At 51.5% G+C, this 13,076-nt stretch overlaps 1 protein-coding gene across 1 annotated transcript in view; it reads left to right on the top strand.

Annotated features, from left to right (window-relative positions):
• Nucleotides 1–13,076, top strand: part of ERN1 (endoplasmic reticulum to nucleus signaling 1) — an 83,214-nt gene that overhangs the window by 52,488 nt on the left and 17,650 nt on the right. Inside the window, exons 7-12 of the mRNA XM_055408214.2 lie at nucleotides 1,523–1,624; nucleotides 2,862–3,123; nucleotides 4,628–4,706; nucleotides 5,885–6,050; nucleotides 10,354–10,472; nucleotides 12,809–12,997. Coding sequence (XP_055264189.2) covers nucleotides 1,523–1,624; nucleotides 2,862–3,123; nucleotides 4,628–4,706; nucleotides 5,885–6,050; nucleotides 10,354–10,472; nucleotides 12,809–12,997 — 917 coding nt within the window. The remainder of the gene's footprint in view (nucleotides 1–1,522; nucleotides 1,625–2,861; nucleotides 3,124–4,627; nucleotides 4,707–5,884; nucleotides 6,051–10,353; nucleotides 10,473–12,808; nucleotides 12,998–13,076) is intronic.

Below are 13,076 nucleotides of genomic sequence, written 5' to 3'. Positions count from 1 at the left end.
ATCAGCGGCCTCCCCACCACACCATCTCTCACTTCCTCTCTCTTCAGCCTCCTTCTCCACTCTTGTCGCCAAGTGTTTCTGAATGGTATTTGCCCCCCCAGCTAGACTCTTGGCTTCCTGAGGGCAGGGCTTGGTCTTGTCTGCCCGCCAAGTCTCCACACCTGGCACAATGCTGACATGTGGCGGGGGCTCAGAGGCTGCAGCCAGTGAATGGGCGGGCGGGCAGCCCTTTCCTCCAGGGACCCGCCTTCCAAATGTCACAGGTGCAGCCCTGACCTCCACCGCTACCCCATAAGAGCTGTGGAACGGACAGCTAAAATAGAGCTACAGGGGAAGCAGGTCTCTGGAGGATCACCTTGAATCTTTCTGGGGCCTCAGAGGAGGGTCTTACAGCCTCATCTTTGATCTGACCTCAACCCTGAAGCCATTTTTTACTGGAAGCACCTGAGCCTGATCTGCACCCTAAGGCCTTTTTCTTTTAATTAATTCATTTATTTAGGCTGTGCCGGATCTTGGCTGCAGTGTGCGGGCTTTCTCTAGTTGCAGCGACGGGGGCCACCCTTCATTACAGTGCAGGGGCTTCTCATTGTGCTGGTTTCTCTGGCGGTGGAGCACAGGCTCTCGGGCGCATCGGCTTCAGTACTTGTGGCACACAGGCTAGTTGCCCTGCAGCATGTGTGATATTAGTTCCCAGACCACGGATCGAACCCATGTCCCCTGCATTAGCAGGCAGATTCTTAACCACTGGACCACCTGCGAAGTCCTGCCCTAAGGCCATTTTTTATGGTGAGAGTCTTTTCCAGCTGGAGCATCAGTTCTGGACCCTCTATATTTCCTTTACATTCAGCTAGGAAACGGAGTGGTTTCCTCTTTAGCTTATCGGCCTTGTGTCCTCCCACACGCAGTTAAGAGAAACCATTTGGCGTGTTCTGCGTTCTGCCTGGAAATCTCCTTAGTTCAGAGCCACAAGTTCATTACTAGCTTAATCTTTCTATTTTTCAAGTTAACGGCAAGAAGTGGTCTTCACTAATAACTGTGTCACCACCACCTAACCTGGGTCATCGTTTTCAGCTTCCATCAGCTGTTCCCTTACCGCTCTTCCAGCCTCCATCTGCCTCCCAGCCCCAAAGTCAGTGCCACATGTTTTAGGTTTCTGTTGTGGCACCATCGCACATCTCGGTACTGATTTCTCATGTCTGCTCTCCATTGCTGTATAGTAAACCACCCGAAAACTTAAGTGGCTTAAAACAACACCAGGACATTGCTCATGATTCAGGAGCCTTGAGTTCAAGGACACAGCATGGGCGGCCTGTCTCTGCGTCACAGGCTGTGGGCCGGGTTCGCTCATGCATTTGGGACTCCAGTCCTCCTCCCCATGGCCTCTCTCTCCCTACATGGACGGCCTGGACTTTCTTACAGGCCATTTAGGGAGGATTCGTCTGTTGTAATTAAGATGAGGTCAGCACCTCCGCTGGTGTCGTGGCCCCTCCAGGTAACAGGCTGCTGTGTGTTCCCCACTCAGAGTACACCATTACCATGTACGACACCAAAACCCGTGAGCTGCGGTGGAACGCCACCTACTTCGACTACGCGGCCGCGCTCCCCGAGGAGGACAGGGACTACAGTAAGTAGACCGCCCTGGCCTCCCTGGCATGGCGAGGTCAGGCAGGTACTTGTGACCTGTGGGGAAACGAGGGTTCCAGAAAACCGAATTTCCTTTTAAGACCTTCTTGGTCACCAGATTTTGGACTTTCCATGGACTTGTAGTAAATACTTAAATAGTCAATGGGGTTTTTGTTTGTTTTTCTTTTTCTTTTTTTGGCTGTACCACGTGACTTGCAGGATCTTAGTTCCCCGACCAGGGATCAAACCCAGGCCCCCTGCAGTGAAAGTGTAGAGTTCTAGCTACTGGACTGCCAGGGAATCCCCTTTTATTTATCTATTTTTTAACAGCCAGTGTTGAAAGCAGGGGCCTGGGCGAGAAGTATGGAGGGAATCCAGGTAAAACAGTGGTAAGTTTACCCCAAGAGGAGGTAGGACACACTTCGTGGAGTCCCTCTATGTCGCAGGAGTTGACTACAGGCCTGTGGGAAGCAGAATTAAATGTCAGTTTGATATAAACAACCTCCGTAACTGTGGCTCATTCCCAAGTTATTTCTCTAGGAAACATTCCCCCAACTCAAAACTAAAAGCCAATTTTGCCATCTTAATACCGGTACCTGAAAGTCTGACAGATGTCCTCTGGGGTCTCGTGCGGGCAGTGTCAGTGGCCAGCCCTGACTGTCCAGCTTGATTGGTAGCTTTGAAAGGATGGCTGTAAAATGCCAGGTTCACAGGATCTCCTCTGGTGCCCTTCTCTGCACTATTTACTCCCACTAATTGTGTGTGTGTTGTGTCAGTCACTCAGTTATGTCTGACTCTTGCAACCCCGTGGACTGTAGCCCACCAGGCTCCTCTGTTCATGGAATGCTCCAGGCAAGAATACTGGAGTGGGTTGCCATTCCCTTCTCCAGGGTATCTTCCTGACCCAGGGATGGAACCTCCGTCTCCTGCACTGCAGAGAGATTCTTTACCATCTGAGCCACCAGGGAGACCCACTAATTGACTTGAATTACCAAGTGAAAAAAGAACGCCGCCAAATGAGAGGGTGACCCTGTCTCCCGTTTATAAACCAGGCAGCTCTCACTGTCATAGAGACTGAGCAGATGCATTTAAAGCCAGTAGAGTTGTTGGGAGGCATTCTGAGAACACTCCAGAAGGCCTGTTTCCTCTGGTCAGGTGACTGCAGCTTGGCAGGAGCATGGAGGATGTGGTTGCAAGCTGAGGTGAGACTTGACACTGTGTTTATCTGATCCATGCAGAGATGTCCCACTTTGTGTCCAATGGCGATGGGCTGGTGGTGACGGTGGACAGCGAGTCTGGGGACGTCCTGTGGATCCAAAACTACGCTTCCCCCGTGGTGGCCTTTTACATCTGGCAGCGCGAGGGTCTGCAGAAGGTGATGCACATCAACGTCGCCGTGGAGACCCTGCGCTACCTGACCTTCATGTCGGGGGAGGTGGGACGCATCACCAAGTGGAAGTACCCGTTCCCCAAGGAGACGGAGGCCAAGAGCAAGCTGACGTGAGTCCAGGCCTCGGGACGGAAAGGGGGAGCCACGCCCCTAGTGCTCTGGCCCTGCAGCAGAGTGTGCTGCACCATGCGCTGGGCGCCAGCGCTTGGGGCAGACACTCCTGAAGCCATGAGAAATATAAACAGCCAAGAACAGCTTGTTCAGAAACCTCAGAATCTTAAGAAGTGGGCACCCCAGATGCTTCAGATTCTTGAATATTAAATAAATTGAAATTATGGGTGCTAGGGTGCTTAGTCACTCAGTCCCGTCCAACTCTTTGCGACCCCATGGCCTGTGGCCCACCAGGTTCCTCTGTCCATGGGATTTTCCAGGCAGGAATACTGGAGTGGGTTGCCATTTCCTTCTCCAGGGGGTCTTCCCAACCCAGGGATGGAACCCGCATCTCCTGTATCGCCTGCATTGCAAGCAGATTCTTTACCCGCTGAGCCACTGGGGAAGCCAAAATTACGGGAGGATATAGGAAAGAGATTGCCAGTGTAACTGCAGTACAATTAAATCTATCTCTGGTGGTGGGAATACGGGAGAGGTTATTTATTTTTTAGCTTTGTGTATTTTCCAAAAATTTTTTGTAAGTTGTATTTGCTTTAAAAATCAGGAAAAAAGTGTTAGGGTATGTGTGTGTCTAAGACTCAGGCCCGTTTCTCCACCCCCGCCTGTGAACAGCCTGTAACCTGGTCACTTAGCCTTGCTGAGCCTCAGTTTCCCATTTTGCCGAGCCGTGGAGAAGATCAAGTGAGCGTGAAATGTTCTCTGAGTTCATAGCACTGTTCAGATAAGATGTTTGTTGAGAAAGGTTTAGAGAATTTAGTGGGTGACCCACCCCCAAGACTGGCTGTTGATAGTAACCCTGGTTAGCAGGTCTGGACGTGCAGCATCACGTTTTCACACTCATGAAGACCACAGACAAAAGCCAGGCCCCCTCCCCTGCTCAGTGCCCCCGACAGGGACAGACCACCCACCAGAAGTCTCACCCAGTTGGAATTTCCTGTGCACCCCCTTTGCTTCAGGCATTCAGATAAGACTTTTCTCCAGGCTTCTGTAGAACCTCTAGAATCTTTAGGCGTCTACAAGCCATCATGGTGGGGATTCTGGTGGCCCGTCAGTCATCAAAGCACACTGGCCAGGCCATCTTAGAGGCTGTGGGGTGGCTGCATGCTTTCCAGCCTTCAGTCTCTCCCGGGTGATCATTGCTCAGGGTCCCTTCTGAGGGCAGAAGCAGGGATGGGCCGGTGCAGACCCGCCACCTGCAAATGAGGAAACCCAGGCTGCAAACAGGTAGCTGGTCAAAGGCATCAGTGACAGGGCTCATGGTCCCGCTCTCCTCGGGCCCAGGGCAGTTACCTTGCCCCTCACCCTCTCCACGCTCAGAGCTCGGGGGTTCATGTGCTTCTTCCTGGGGGTGGTAGTCAGGGCTGTGACTCTGTCCAGAAAGCCCCCTTTTGTGGGTCCAGAGATTAAATGACAGTGGAACGCGTGTATTTGTTTGTCTCCTAGGCCCACCCTGTATGTGGGGAAATACTCCACCAGTCTCTATGCTTCCCCTTCGATGGTACATGAGGGTGTTGCCGTCGTGGTAAGTCCACTCTGGGGGCTGGGGGTGGGGCTCACGGAGGCAACCTCGAAGCACTCCTGTTCCATTTCAGCAAAGAACAACTGAATGATATACCAACATCCTGTTAAGGACACAAGACACACACCCTAAATCCTCAGAGATAATCTGTGCACGTGTCGCGCTCTACCTCATGAGCAGAGTCTTGTGGCTAAGGCAGCCTCCTGGGCCTGGGAAGCCCCGGTTACTCCTCTTGGATTCGCCCCGCGGTGCCCGTCCCCCCACAGCTGGTGTCACTGTGGGGGCTGCACTGTCCCTCTCCTCCCTGAGTTCCAAGAGTTTCCTGTCCATCTTTCTCAGCCCTTGTTCGGGCTGCGCCTCACACTTGGATTGTACTCCTGTCTTCCCTTTTCCTCCTCAAATCCTGAGCATCCTTTGGTGACTGGTCCAGCCTCCCTCAGCCTTGCCAGGTCGCCTCAAGCGCCCCGTCTCTGAGAGTCTGAGGCATCACTGTCCGGGCTGCTGTTTTGGTCCTTACAGTGTTTGAGCTGTTTGGTGGGCATCTCCTATCTTCCCAGTGAGTCTGTCAGCTGCTCAGGGCAGGGTCTGCCAGGGTCCAGTGGTGCCCGAGCCAACACTAGGCTCGCAGCTAGAACATTCGCACCCCGGTCACTTGTACCAAGTGTGAGTTCCATCACTTATATTTGCTTCTCACAGTAGCCTCGTGGAATTCCACACACACCCTTCCTGTTTCCCTGTTCCCAGATTTAAAGAGATGTCCACATTTCAAAAGACGTCCAAAGAACTTCCCTGGCGTCCCAGTGGTTAAGACTCCACACTTCCCCTGCAGGGGAACAGATTTGATCCCTGGCCCAGGAACTAAGATCCCACATGCTGCACAGTGTGGCATAAATAAGTAAATAAATAAATAAAAAGATAGCCAAATTTTAAAAGACATCAGGGCAGTGTTGTCACATCCTGGGGGAAGGGCTGCTCCTTCCTCATCTTGGGACGTTTGAGTCCCGCTCTGCCTTCCCAGAGTTGGTGATGGATGGGGAAGCCTGGCGTGCTGCAGTCCATGGGGTCACAAAGAGTCGGAAACAACTGAGCGGCTGAACTGAACCGCCTTCCCAACCAGCCCTGCACAGGAATACTGCTGTCCCACCGGCCACCCTTAGCCTCAGTCCGGTCTGTCTTCACAGCCCCGGGGTAGCACCCTTCCTTTGCTGGAAGGTCCCCAGACCGACGGTGTCACCATCGGGGATAAAGGGGAATGTGTGATCACGCCCAGCACGGACCTGAAGTTTGACCCCGGACTCAAAGGCAAGAGCAAGCTTAACTACCTGCGGAACTACTGGCTGCTCATCGGTAAGTCAGCTCCTCGGGGCGGCGGCGGCGACCTGCTGCCTCCTTGTGGCCAAGAGACGACATTACCAGTCACAGCCTTCAGCTCTGTGCTCAGTGCTGTCCACGTTGGTCTTTCAGACCGTGGACTATTTCACCCCCAAGGAAAACAAAACAGGCTAGCTGTATTACCAAGTCAGTTCTCAGAAATCATTTGACTAATGTTCCAAAACTCCAGTACTAAATATTGCAAGCTCTGTGCAGTGATCTGACATGTGTTGGATATCTGTGCCGGGCACTTTCAAATATTTCCTTACTTCCCACAAATGACCCCTTTGCAATGTCGGCAGCCTTGTTATATCCAGTTAAGAGTTAAGGAAGCAGGCATCCTCTGTGGAAGAATTCACTTGGGAGTTGGTGTGGGCAAGCAGAGGGGGTTGGAGAGGAAAGAGTTGAAGACCCAGGAGGGACTGAGGGTGGAAAAGTCAGAGGCTGGACTGAGGTCCAGGAGCCACAGCAGGCAGAAGTCCCAGGGGTGTGGGATGGTCACTTTTCCCTTCTCTTCCGCTGCTGCTGCCATCCCTGATGGCCCCCAGGCTTGGAGGCCCCTGTGAGTCAGTGTGACCGAGGAAGGCGGAGGTGACAGGAGCTGTTGGCGAGCATCCCAAGTAATTAGAGCTAGATGGAGTTTTCTTGATCAGATTTGCCCTTCCTGTGTAGCGTCTGCTCCCCAATTCTGCCATCTCCCAGCCCCCAAGGGGGTGCAGCACGGGGCTGATGAACTTTCTCCCCACCATTCTCTCCCAGTGCTCATGCGGGCTGGGCCCAGGGCAGAGAGAGGTCAGACCTGGGGCGCTGGGAAAGGGAGGTGGAGTCACCTAGGAGCCTGCAGACCCGGGAGGCAACCAGGCAGTGGCATCTGGATGAGGGATTACTTTAATTACTTGGGACGCTCGCCAGAGACACAGCTCCTGTCAGCTCTGCCTTCATCGGTCACACTCACAGACTTCGGGTGTCATCTCTCCCTTTGCACACCAGGGCGGGGGTGTAACTGGGCATCACAGAGAGAAAGCTAGATGTCCTGGAGCCCCCATGGGTCCCTTTGCCGTCGTCCAGGCCTTGTTGTTCTTTGTTCATCCTGACTCCTTGTTCCATTCTTCTTCTGGTGATTGTTTTTACCAAATAATGGGCATTCAGTTCAGTTCAGTTTAGTCGCTCAGTCGTGTCCAACTCTTAGCGACCCCATGAACCACAGCATGCCAGGCCTCCCTGTCCATCACCAACTCCCGGAGTTCACTCAAACTCATGTCCATCGAGTCGGTGATGCCATCCAGCCATCTCATTCTCTGTCGTCCCCGTCTCCTCCCACCCCCAATCGCTCCCAGCATCAGAGTCTTTTCCAGTGAGTCAACTCGTCACATGAGGTGGCCAAAGTATTGGAGTTTCAGCTTTAGCATCAGTCCTTCCAATGAACACCCAGGATTGATCTCCTCTAGAATGGACTGGTTGGATCTCCTTGCAGTCCAAGGGACTCTCAAGAGTCTTCTCCAGCACCACAGTTCAAAAGCATCAATTCTTCGGCGATCAGCTTTCTTCACAGTCCAACTCTCACATCCATACATGACCACGGGAAAAACCATAGCCTTGACTAGACGGACCTTGGTTGGCAAAGTAATGTCTCTGCTTTTTAATATGCTATCTAGGCTGGTCATAACTTTCCTTCCAAGGAGTAAGCGTCTTTTAATTTCATGGCTGCAATCAGCATCCGCAGTGATTTTGGAGCCCAAAAAAATAAAGTCTGACACTGTTTCCACTGTTTCCCCATCTATTTCCCAAGAAGTGATGGGACCAGATGCCATGATCTTCGTTTTCTGAATGTTAAGCTTCAAGCCAACCTTTTCACTCTCCTCTTTCACTTTCATCAATAGGCCTTTGTGTTCCTCTTCACTTTCTGCCATAAGGGTGGTGTCATCTGCATATCTGAGGTTATTGATATTTCTCCCAGCAATCTTGATTCCAGCTTGTGCTTCTTCCAGCCCAGCGTTTCTCATGACATACTCTGCATATAAGTTAAATAAGCAGGGTGACAATATACAACCTTGACGTACTCCTTTTCCTATTTGGAACCAGTCTGTTGTTCCATGTCCAGTTCTAACTGTTTCTTCCTGACCTGCATACAGGTTTCTCAAGAGGCAGGTCAGGTGGTCTGGGATCCCATCTCTTTCAGAATTTTCCACAGTTTATTGTGATCCACACAGTCAAAGGCCTTGGCATAGTCAATGAAGCAGAAATAGATGTTTTTCTGGAACTCTCTTGCTTTCTCCATGATCCAGCGGATGTTGGCAATTTGATCTCTGGTGCCTCTGCCTTTTGTAAAACCTGCTTGAACATCTGGAAGTTCACGATTCACATATTGCTGAAGCCTAGCTTGGAGAATTTTGATCATGACTTTACTAGCGTGTGAGATGAGTGCAATTGTGTGGTAGTTTGAGCATTCTTTGGCATTGCCTTTCTTTGGGATTGGAATGAAGACTGATCTTTTCCAGTCCTGTGGCCATTGCTGAGTTTTCCAAATTTGCTGGCATATTGAGTGCAGCACTTTCACAGCATCATCTTTTAGGATTTGAAATAGCTCAATTGGAATTCCATCACCTCCACTAGCTTTGTTTGTAGTGATGCTCTCTAAGGCCCACTTGACTTCACATTCCAAGATGTCTGGTTCCAGGTGAGTGAGATAACAAAATAATTCTACCCTTTTTTCTAAACAGATGTAGTTTGGAAAGCATGTTGTGAATGGGCCCAAAGCAGAGGAAAAGAAGAACTGATGGGCAGAGGCTGTTAAAATCACAGGGCCCCTTGGTTTTATATAGCAGTTATGGGTTGCATTGACTGTCTACCAGTGGTTAAGAATGAAAAAATTACTGGAAACTGGGCTTCCTTGTGGGTCCAATGGTTACGAATCCACCTGCTAATGCAGGGAACATGGGTTCGATCCCTGCCCCAGAAAGATCCCACGTACCTTGGGGCCACTAAACCCGTGTACCACAACTGCTCGAGCCCATGCGCTTAGAGCCTGTGCTCTGCAACAAAAGAACCCATCACAGAGAGAAGCCCACGCACTGCCTCTATTCCCCACAACTAGAGAAAGCCCAAGTGTAGCAACAAAGACCCAGCCCAGCCAAAGATAAAATTTAAAAAAAAAGTTACTGGAAACTGAGGAAATATATATGTGAGACCATGAAAGATCCAGAAAAAAGTCTTGGTGGCTCTGTTGGAAAATCAGAAGACCAGGTCTTGTTTGCACAGAAATGTGTCAGGGTCTCACCGTCATGTTTGTAGCACAGTGGGTTCAGAGTGCCCTCCGTGAGGCTGCTGAAGGCACGCTAGGGGAGGGCCTGTTTGTAAGGACTGTGGGCGGAAGAGGGGATCCGGGCTCATCACAGTGTGTTGGGAGGTGCCCGGCCAAGGGACAGGACTTGGAACCATGAGAGCAGCAGGCAGAGCGCCACAGCACAGGGTGGCGTGTGGAGGGGCAGCCTCACTCCTCTTAGCTTGAGGGTCTCCTGTTCCTGAGCCTCAGAGGTACCTGGAGACATTCCCTCGGCCCTACTGGCAAGTGTGAGTCAGAGGTCTGAAGCAGGGAACCAGTTCAGGAAATCCTGCCATCTCAGTGTTCCTTGAAAGATGAGGGGAACTTGATGGTGGCTCAAAACAAACCTAGGCTTCCCTTGATGAACAGTGTTGACGGTGTAGATAGAGAACTGACCTAGAGAGAGCTCAAGGGGATCTCTCCAGATAAGAAGTGTGCGCAGCTCAGACGAGTTCTTGGGGGTTTCCCTGGGGGTTCAGACGGTAAAGAATCCACCTGCAATGCAGGAGACCCGAGTTCAATCCTTGCGTCGGGAAGATCCCCTGGAGAAGGGAATGGAAATCTTCTCCAGTATTCTTGCCTGGAGAATCCCATGGACAGAGGAACCTAGTGGGCTCTAGTCCATGGGATTATAAAGGGTTGGACATGACTGAGCACACACACACACGCACGTGCGCACACTTGTGCCTTGCTCTGAATGTGTCCTGGACATCCCAGTCCTTCTCATGACAGGGCCACGTCTTTGCTCCTTATTGTGAGATTCAGAATACTGCATTCATGGCCTTCGAAGGTAAAGGCTCTGTCTTGGTGGAGTTCCTCCGGTCCCCAGCTCTCACTTTCCCTCCCTTTACACATGTGAGCACTTGCATCGCGGGCCCCTCTCTGGGTGGCGACTGATGTCTCAGTTGAGCGTTGAGTGTGACCCATTCTCATTAGAGGCCATACTTCCTCTCGCAGGACACCACGAAACCCCACTGTCCGCGTCCACCAAAATGCTGGAGCGCTTCCCCAACAACCTGCCCAAACACCGGGAGAACGTGATTCCCGCCGACTCGGAGAAGAAGAGCTTTGAGGAGGTGAGTGGGGACATGGACAGTCAAGCACCGGCCCCTGAGTCAGGGGCTGGGGGATAAGGCATTTGTCCTGCCTTTAGGGCCTGCGGTCCACTCAGGAGGGGCAGGGGCGCAGGAGAAGCCACAGCAGACAAAGTGCTGAGGGCCGAGGGTGGGGAGGGGGCCTGTGGGAGAGGCGGCGGGCGTGCTGGAGGGAGGCAGGCAGAGGGGAAGGCCCAGAGCAGGGTCAACCCTGTGCGTCCATCTCTGGGGCTGGGGAGACAGCCTGACGGGATTGTAGGATGCCTGGCAGGGAGCCGTGGGAGACACGGTCAAGTGACTGCACAGGAGCCGTGTTCCAGGCTGGGCAGTGAGGGGAGAGCTGGCAGAGCAGGTGGGAGTCTGAGGTGTTCTCCAACCAGGCATGGCGTGCTCTGGCCGCTTGGTCTGGCGGGGACCCAGGGCGCCTGCTGAGTGGGTGTGGGGCACTCGGGAAGCCCGCCCGACTCGGCCCAGGTCGCCTTCCTGAGCCCGGGGAAATGAAGCCTGCTCTGAGGGTCTCAGCCGGAAGCAGACGACCACCTAAACCCCCATCAATGATTCGAGGGGGAGTTTTCTTCACACCACGGGCAGTTCTGGTGTACTCGGAGCATACTTGAGCCTGAAGCCAGTGGGGAGGGAGTGGAGCCTGGAGCTCCAGCGAAGACACTCGGCAGCCCCACAAAACTCCAGCCCTGTCTCTTCCACTGTTGGAAGCCAGGAGACGGGGAGGCCATCTCTCCGCCCATGTGCGCAGCCTCTAGGGCACAGAGCAGGTGGGGAGGATGCAGGAGGGTGGGAGCTGGGGGTTGGCATCCAGAGGCCGTTCAGGCTTGGAGGAGACTGCAGCCCTGCCGGTGGGGTCCTGTGACTGAGAAGGGCCTGTAGGTAGGGCTAGAGAAAGAGGGGAGTAACTGGCTGATGTGGGGGTGGGGGGTGTGATCATATCAAATTCACATTAGAGATTTAGATTTTTATCCAGAGGGGAACGGAAAGAAAATCATGTGGACATTTAAGATTCTGGGATGTCTCCAGAGGCAGCCAGGTTGGAAAGGGATCAGGGCCGTAAAATCTGGATCTGATTTTTATCTGAGTAAAGCCCAGCATATTTGTTATTAAACACCTAGAAAACAAAAGTTTAAAAAGAAAATTAAACAATAGCCTTAATCTAACACCCAGAGATGGTCGTCATGGAGATTTTCCTATATAATCGTTCCATCTTGAGCAAAGAGTCCTTTGAAAGTCCATTAAAATACTCTGACTTGCATTTGTCTGGTATTAAGACTAACTTTTTAAAACAAACACACTTGAGCAAATATAACCAAATGAGTGGTGTTGTCTCTGATCACATGGTCAGCAAACAGTCCTCAGCTGCCACCAGCCAGGCCACCTGCACACCCCCCACAGGCGGTGGAGGGCCTGAGGGAGACGTGAGTGCATGGGAGTGCCAAGGAGGCTGTGTGCCCATCTCATCCAGCAAATAATTGAAGCACGCCTGGACAAGTAGTTGTCCCAGGACAAATCAATCCATTTTTCTAGAAGTCCTAGAGTTTCTGAAGAGTTTGGGCAAAAACTCCACTTTATCTGAGTTAATTTGGGGCTTTACATAGGACCCTAATGCTTTTTAAAAACTTTGAAATATAGTGGACTGTTTGAATAAATTATTTTGTGTTTGGAGTTGCACTGAAAGTTTACAAGCAACATTGGAAAGCTGCTTTATTACTTCCTAGATCGTGTGATTGTGTGTTTTCCTTTTTAATGTGAAATGCTGTTACCAAGTGGACCACCAGCTTTCTACCAGACTTGTCACCGATGATTTCAGAGTTTCCCCAAACAGCAAATCTACTGTCCAAGGAGGGTTTTGCCTTAAATAAGGATTTTCAAAAGAATATTGCACGTGAAGGCACTTTCAAAAGTATTTCTCTAAAAACCGTTTTTTTGAGTAATGATTCCATCACTGCAATAGCGCTTGGCCTCTGAAGGCAGTTGCTTTGAAAAGGGCAACAGTTATCTGGCTTTGTGGTCTTGGGTGGGCCTTGAAAACAGTCCAGCATATTTCACAGCACAGTCATTCCTCATAAATAACCATGGCTTCTCTTTTTTTTTTTTAATTTTTTATTTTGTATTGGAGTATAGCAGATTAACAATGTTGTGATAGTTTGAGGTGGACAGCAGAGGGACTCAGCCATACATATATATGTAGCCATTCTCCCCTAAACCCCACTCCCATCTGGACTGAGTCATGGCTTCTCCTGATTGTTTGGCTCTTGTATATCTGGATGGAAATTGAGCAGTGATGTCGCCACTCTCTCCCACACAAGGTCATCGACCTGGTTGACCGGACTTCAGAAAACGCACCTACCACGGTTTCTCCGGACGTGGAAGAGTTCGATCATGCCCCTGCCAAGCCCGAGGCCCCCGTGGACTCCATGCTCAAGGACATGGCCACCATCATCCTGAGCACCTTCCTGCTCGTCGGCTGGGTGGCGTTCATCATCACCTACCCCCTGGTGAGGCTCTGCTCCTCCCCCCGACCCCCGCCCACATGTTTCTGAACCTTTGCCTGTCAGTGAGGTCCAGACGAAGGCA

This window comes from Moschus berezovskii, chromosome 20 (genome assembly GCF_049115385.1).
Source record: "Moschus berezovskii isolate FMDL1 chromosome 20, NW_MosBer_1.0, whole genome shotgun sequence".
Classification (NCBI taxonomy): domain Eukaryota; kingdom Metazoa; phylum Chordata; class Mammalia; order Artiodactyla; family Moschidae; genus Moschus; species Moschus berezovskii.
This window is presented reverse-complemented; position numbering and strand designations above follow the sequence as displayed.